Source organism: Galeopterus variegatus, unplaced genomic scaffold (assembly GCF_000696425.1).
Source record: "Galeopterus variegatus unplaced genomic scaffold, G_variegatus-3.0.2 Scaffold7414, whole genome shotgun sequence".
NCBI classification, from domain to species: Eukaryota; Metazoa; Chordata; class Mammalia; order Dermoptera; family Cynocephalidae; genus Galeopterus; species Galeopterus variegatus.
In genome coordinates, this window is record NW_007733525.1 from 20,051 (window position 1) to 27,412 (window position 7,362).

The 7,362-nt window shown below is 32.8% G+C and overlaps 1 protein-coding gene across 1 annotated transcript in view; it reads left to right on the top strand.

The window, feature by feature from the left end:
* F13B (coagulation factor XIII, B polypeptide) overlaps nucleotides 1-6,557 on the top strand; it is a gene marked incomplete at its 5' end in the record, with an annotated part of 25,306 nt that extends 18,749 nt beyond the window's left edge. The window contains 2 exons of the mRNA XM_008591932.1: nucleotides 4,693-4,906; nucleotides 6,332-6,557. Coding sequence (XP_008590154.1) covers nucleotides 4,693-4,906; nucleotides 6,332-6,365 — 248 coding nt within the window. The remainder of the gene's footprint in view (nucleotides 1-4,692; nucleotides 4,907-6,331) is intronic.
* Nucleotides 6,558-7,362: the final 805 nt, after the last annotated feature.

Below are 7,362 nucleotides of genomic sequence, written 5' to 3' on the forward strand. Positions count from 1 at the left end.
AAGGAAAAAAAAAAAAAAAAAAAAAAAAAAAAAAAAAAAAAAAAAAAAAGACTTCAGTACAATGTTGAATGGAAGAGGTAGTGGGTATCTTTGTTTCCCAATATCATAAGTAAAATTTTCAATAATTCACCTTTAAGTGTGGTATGGTAAATACTTTAAAAAGTCAAGTTAAGGGTCGACCCCATGGCTCACTCGGGTGAGTGTGGCTCTGGGAGCGCAGCAGCGCTCCCACCACGGGTTCAGATCCTATATAGGGATGGCCGGTGCTCTCACTGGCTGAGTGCAGTGCGGGTGACACCAAGGCAAGGGTTGCAATCCCCTTACCAGTCACAAAAAAAAAAAAAAAAAGAAAAGAAAAGAAAAAGAAAAAATCAAGTTAAAGGGGTAGAAACCTTTTATTTCTATTTTGCTAAGAGCATTTTTAAAGAATTTTCATCCTTTTATTTCTATTTTGCTAAGAGCATTTTTAAAGAATTTTCATTGGGTGTTTAATTTTAGCAATATCTGTTGAAACAATAATATAATTATTACATGGCTTTTTTTCCTGTAAATTTAGTAAATTATATCGCTTCTTTTCTGAATGTTAAAGCATGATTGCACTCCTGTGCTAAATCCTACGTTGTTGCGATGAATTATGCTTATTATATATTGTTTGATTTTTTTGCTAATATTTTACTTAGGAGCTTTGCATCTCTTTTCATGAGACAGATTGGTCTACTATTTTCCTATCAGGTTTGATATCAAGTTTCTTCTGACCTAATAAAATAAATTAAGATTTATGTAAGATTGGTGCTATTTCTTCCTTGACAATTGTAATAATTCAAGAGATAAGCCATCTTAGTCTTGAGTTTTCTTTGTGGAAAGATTTTAATGATAGCTTTGATTTGTTTAATAGATACTATGTTATTATCTCTTTCATTAATTTTGGTAGGGAGTAGTTTCTTGTCTATTACATCTAAATTACCTAATTAGTTGATATAAATTGGTTCATGACATCTTTGTATCTTCTTTTTTAATGTTTTTAGTGATGCAACTTTTATAATTACTATTATTAACTTCTATTTGTTTCTCAACAGTTCTTGCTAAAGGTCCATACATTTCATTAGCCTTTCCAGCAATGAACATTTGTATAGGTTGGTTCTTTCATCAAATGTTGTATATCTTTATTCTTTCCTCTCCTCTACTTTCTTGGATTTATTTTATTTTTCCTTTTATAGCTTGTTTATATGGATACCTAGATTATTAATTTTCAACTTTTATGTTTTTTTCTAGTATATGAATTTAAGGATATAAATTTCCCTCTGATCACAACTTTAACATCATCTTTTGCATTTTTATATTTTGGATTTTTACTATCACTCAGTTAAAAATTTTTATATATCTACTTTGATATCTTCCATGAGCTCTGCATTATTTATAAATTTATTTTTAAATTTCTAAATATTTGGGGGATTTTCTGGTTTTCCTTGAGTTGTTAATGTCTAGTGTAATTCCACTGAGGCATCCTTTGAATTATATCTGTCCTTGGAAATTTGTTGATACTTGCTTTATAACTAGCATATATTTGCTTTAGGTAGATATTCTTTTGTACTTGAAAAATGCTCACTTTGTCATTGTTGGGTTCACTGTTGTTACATGTATGTTTATTGGATTGAATTTTGTTCTTGATATTATTAAATTCATCCATAGCTGTACTGATTTGTGTTTTGTTTTTCTATCAGTTACAGAGAGAAGTATGTTAAAGTCTCACACTGTGCTTTTTAAAACACTTCTCATTTTTGTTCTGTCAGTTTTTGTTTTGAGATTTTGATACTATTTTAATTACGTATACACAAATTGACACATATTAAATCTTGGTGTGTTGACCCTGCATAATTTTAAGAGCCCCTCTTTATCTGTGGTAATGCTTTTGTTTGATTGTTTGTTTTTGTTTTTGCTTTGAAGTCTGCTTTAGCTGCACCAGAGGACTTTTGACCAGTATTTATATAGTATATGTTTTTCTATCCATTAATTTTCAGACATCTGGGCTCTTACTTTTAATGTGCATCTCTTATAAGCAATATATAGTTAGTTTATTTAAAAATATGCTTACTCATTCTGACAATTTTTTTCTTCATAAAGTATTCAGTCCATTTATGTATTGCTGTAATTACTGATATATTTGGGTTTATAGCTACCATCTTACTATGTCAGATAACAAGAGATCTTCATAAAGCTTGTGGAAGGATTCATATTTTTTAATTCAATTTTTCCACAAATATTTTGAAGTACCTCCTACACATCCTTTCTGTTTATAGCCTCGTTTTTCTTTTTTTGTTTTCTTATGGGTAAATCAAATTTTTTTTGTTATACAATTTCACCCTCTATTAGATTGTTAATTATACCTTTTTATACTTTTCCTTTAACTGTTATATAGAGAAACATCATAAAACCTTGATTTATACAATCTGATATAAATTAGTACTTTTACCACTTCTTTAGGATGTTTGAACACTTTAATTTTATTTACCTTCTGAATTTTTGTATTATTATATCATACATTTTAATTCTACAAATACTTTAATATTATTAACATTATTGTCTTGTCCAACAATATCCTTTTAGACTTTACACATATATTTATCTATGCATTTGATCCTGATCCTTTCTTGTTTTCTTGTTTCTCACCAGAATGATTTTATGCCTGAAAACCATTTTATTTTACATCATTTTCTCAGTTTTTTTTTTTTTTTTTTGTCTGCAAATGGCTTTATTTTCCTTCACTTTTTAAGGATATTTTTGCTTGATATAGATTCCAGTTTGACCCTTATTTTTTTCAGTGCTTTAAAAGATGTCATTTCATCCTTTTGTGGTTTTATAGTTTTTTGTTAAATAGTCAAATGTCACTCTTAATGGTACTTATTTGAATACAACTTTTTGTTTTCTGCTGTTTTTGAGATTTCTCTTTGCTCTTTTTCTCAGCAGGTTATTTATGTTCACCTAGATGTGGGTTTCTTTGTGCATTTTATTCAAGCTGGTAGCACTTCTTAAATCTTGATGTGCTTGATGTCTTTCATAGGTTTTAGAAATATTTGGTTAATATGTTTTCAATTTGTTACATTCTCTCTCTTCACCCTTCATGTGATTCCATAAAACACATATTACATCTTTTCACTGTGCCTTTGTCCCTTTAAATCTATGTTTTCTCTCCTGTTATCTTTTTTATCTTTCAATTTAGTAATTTTCCTCCCATTCAATAATCCTCCCTTTAGATGTGTCCAGTCTGCTTTAAACTCATCTATTGAGCTCTCAATTCCAGCTGTTATCTTTGCATGTCTAGAATTGCCACTTCATACTTTTTTTGGAGATTTGAATTGTCTGATGAAAGATTCGGTCTTAACATTGATTTCCAGACCATATTAATCATACTCATCTTTAAGTCTTTGTTTGTGAACTCCAATATCTGGATCATTTTGTAGGCCTATCTCTATTTGCTAGCCCCATTACTTGCTATTTCTGTTAACAGTTATTGCATATCCAATATTATGTATGGAAAATTTTAGGAGTTTGGGATGATGCCATCTTACTCCAGAGAATACTCATTCTATCCTCTGGGGTATGATTAGAGTAGGTGCAGTGGGTCTCAATTCAATTAGAAATAGTTTTCTCTGTTTGTTTTTAGACTTTTTTTTTTTTTTTGCCCTTACTCATAGACTGTAACCCTCCAGCATTCTTTACTGAGAGTGTAGAGTGTGTACCTCCTTCTAGACTAGCTCTGATATTACTGGGAGACTGTCAAACACCCAGTGTAGCTTTGAGTTCACCTTCTGTTTGGCTCCTCATCCTCTCCCTGTGCACAGGTCAAGAATATGGGAGAGTGCGCCGTTTGGGAGCACGGCGACCCTCCGCCGAGGGTTCGGATTCCATATGGAGACCGGTTCCCGCTCCCTGGCTGAGCGCGGTGCGGACGCAACACCGAGGGTTGCGATCCCGTTACCGCGTTTGGGAGCACGGCGACCCTCCGCCGAGGGTTCGGATTCCATATGGAGACCAGTTCCCGCTCCCTGGCTGAGCGCGGTGCGGACGCAACACCGAGGGTTGCGATCCCGTTACCGGTCAGTAAAAAAGACAAAAAGAAAAAAAAAAAAAAAGAATAGACAAGTTCCTCAAGGGAAAATCAAGTGCAGGGAATCCAGCTCATTTCTCTACACCTCCCATCACTCTGAGTTCTTGCCTCCTCGAGTCCTGTCTGCCTTGGCTGACCTAAACTCCATTTTTCTATCCTCAACCCCATGATATTTTCAAAAACTCTGCACTCTCTATGCTTATTATTGGTCATTCTCAGCATAGCCTCTCAGTTGAGTCTGAGAATCAACAAATACCCAGATGAAGGTGGTATATAGAATGTTGAACTTGACCATTAGTCAGTGCTCTTGAAAAATACCTTTTTTTTTGGTTTGCTATCTTTGAAAAACTTACTGTCATAAAACTAAGTGACTGGTGGGACCTACCCTTTCTCCGTATTGGGGACTATGGAGATAAATGGCACACTGTTTCCTGTGAGGTCTGAACATATTTTCTGATTTGAATTAATTCTAACTATCTTACTTGCCTCTCTCATGCCTGAGTTTAAGGTCATCATGAGTTGGCAACACAATGATTCCTGTTAATCCGAGATGTATCAAGATAGTATTCTTCTTTTTTTTTCTCCAGAGCCTTGCATGTTATCTTTTGCTGAAATGGAAAAGAATAATTTACTCTTGAAATGGAATTTTGACAATAGACCACATATTTTCCATGGCGAGTATATTGAGTTTCTGTGTAAAAGAGATACTTACATGACAGAGTCATCTGTACTTGGATCTGAACTTAGAGTGCAATGTGACAGAGGGCAGTTAAAATATCCAAGATGTATTCAAAGAGAAAGGTAAGAGGTGTTTTGCACCGACAGCTACTTTATTGGTCATATTGTTATTCAAGAGAATCATATATGTTATATGCTTCAGAAGTATGTTCTACAGCACTTCAACTTTATGGCCATTGAAAAAGAATCATATTTTGGGCCGGCCCGGTGGCGCACTGCTACAGTGCGCCGCTTGGGAGCGCGGTGGCGCTCCTGCCGAGGGTTCGGATCCCACATGCGGACTGGTTCCCGCTCACTGGCTGAGCGAGGTGCGGGCGCAGCACGGAGGGTTGCGATCCCGTTGCCGGTCCCGGTCCGGTACGGGTGCGACACTGAGGGTTGCGATCCATTGCCGGACACGAAAAAAGACAAAAAAAAAAAAAAGAAAGAAAAGAAAAAGAATCGTATTTTATTTATTTTCATTATTTAAAAGAAAAATCCAAGAAGACTCCTAGAAATATTAATTCAACAAGCTTTCTGTGTTGTCTGAAGTGAAGGCACTGCTTGCTATTTGATATTTGTGACACTTTGGCAATTGAGTAAATAAATCAACTTATATGTGCAATATTTAAATGTGCAAAAATGAACCTCTATGTTCTGAGATTTTTTTTAAATCATATTTTTTTTATTTCTTAATATAAGTTCATATGTAACTATTAAGGATTGGGAAACACAGTTGCACAAACCTTTCTACTGAGACCAGAGCATTGCAATAATAATGATTAAAATTATGGTATTTATTTTTAGGACCACATTGTATATAAACCTTTGGAATCACTAAAGTGTTTCTCCATATGACAATTAAAAAATTTATTTTTTTCTACTGCTCAATGAATGGAAAATAATTCTGTTCTCTTAGAAAAATATTAAAACAATACAACAAAATGATATGAATCATTATATAGAATCAGAATTTGGGCCCCTTAGAAGATATTATATAAAATGGAAATTATATTTTGTGTTCAACTAAGAATATTAAAACAAACAACAAAAAACTAATGGTAAAGTACATGTGGAGCAGTTCTAGTAATTTCAAACAATGAATTATATAAAATACATGAGAATAACTTTTTAGACAGTTCAAACACTCCAGAAAAAATTATAAGACACATATGGGTGGTAAAATTTTTTATTTTTAATTGAGGTAGAATCAGAGTGGAGAAATTTTATATGCTATTTAAACGGTTTAGTATATCTTGGATTTCTCATTTCCAAGCGAAAAAAGAGTAAGTAATTTAGAAAACAATTGTGAAAAAATGGTGTTCATAAAGTAAATAACACTGAGTTAAAAGGGAACTGGTAGTATTGTTTACCAAGTATGGTTCCTTGCTCTTGTCAGTGCCTAATTAAAACAATCACTCACTGTATGAAATTTAAATGGCTAAGAATGTATTGACTTGAAATGATATTTATTTGAAAAAATATCTTTCTGTCTCTCTCTCTCTCAAGGACTCTGTCTTATCAACTATCCTTAATAACATAAAAATGAATGGCAGAAAGAAGAACAGTATTTCGACACATCATAAAATTCATTATAAAATATAATTTTTAGAAGAAATATATTGAATTAAAAACATCTAAGTTTTTACCTGCTTGAAGATTAAAATCTAAATTGTTTGTGCTGAACATTTTCTTTATTTATAAATAAAAGCCAAAACTTGTTTTATTTCTAGTTCGGATAATTTGACATATAACCTATTCTTTATTTCATGTCTTTCTTCTGTTAAAAATTAATATGCACATAAAAATATTTCTGTTTCCTAATGGCCATAGACTGGACTATATTATTGCCTTCAATATACTGTATGTGCAAAAAATTAACATTCATATTTATCTTCATTATATTTGTTAATATTAGAGTTTTCTGTTACTTTTAATTCAATGTTTATGTCAATGTTAAAGTACAAAACACACTAGAGATGAGAGACTATATGTTATATTAGAGGACTTACTTTGTTAAATACAGAAGAGACTGTCCTTTAGACTCTGTAAATGTAAAGGATTTTTAAAATTGACTGTAATATTTGCTGCCAGATTAATAATCAAATTATTTGTGGGGTACTGAAGTAGCCACGTATTCAAATATTGTTAAAGGAGCATAGCTAAAAAAGAATGATCCTTGCCACTTTAATATTTTTCACTCTTCAAGTATTTTTTTTTTTGATCAGGTAATTGTTGGAATCAAGTAGATTACAAAACCTGAATTTAGTGGTTCCTGGGAGCACCCAAAAATTACTGTCAGTATTACAAATGTCTGTTGGAGACCTGAAACAGCAACACTGTCACTTTTCTGTTTGAAGTAACACTTATACCTCCAATTGCTATTTCAGGTTATTCATAAGCATACGTATAATAGCACCATCTGGATACTGGAGCCCCTAGTAGGACAGGCTGTTGGCACTAGAACAGCACATTTTTTTCCCTCTCAATAAGCTACCCACTATTATGATGACATTCTTCAAACCTCCAAGTTATAATTC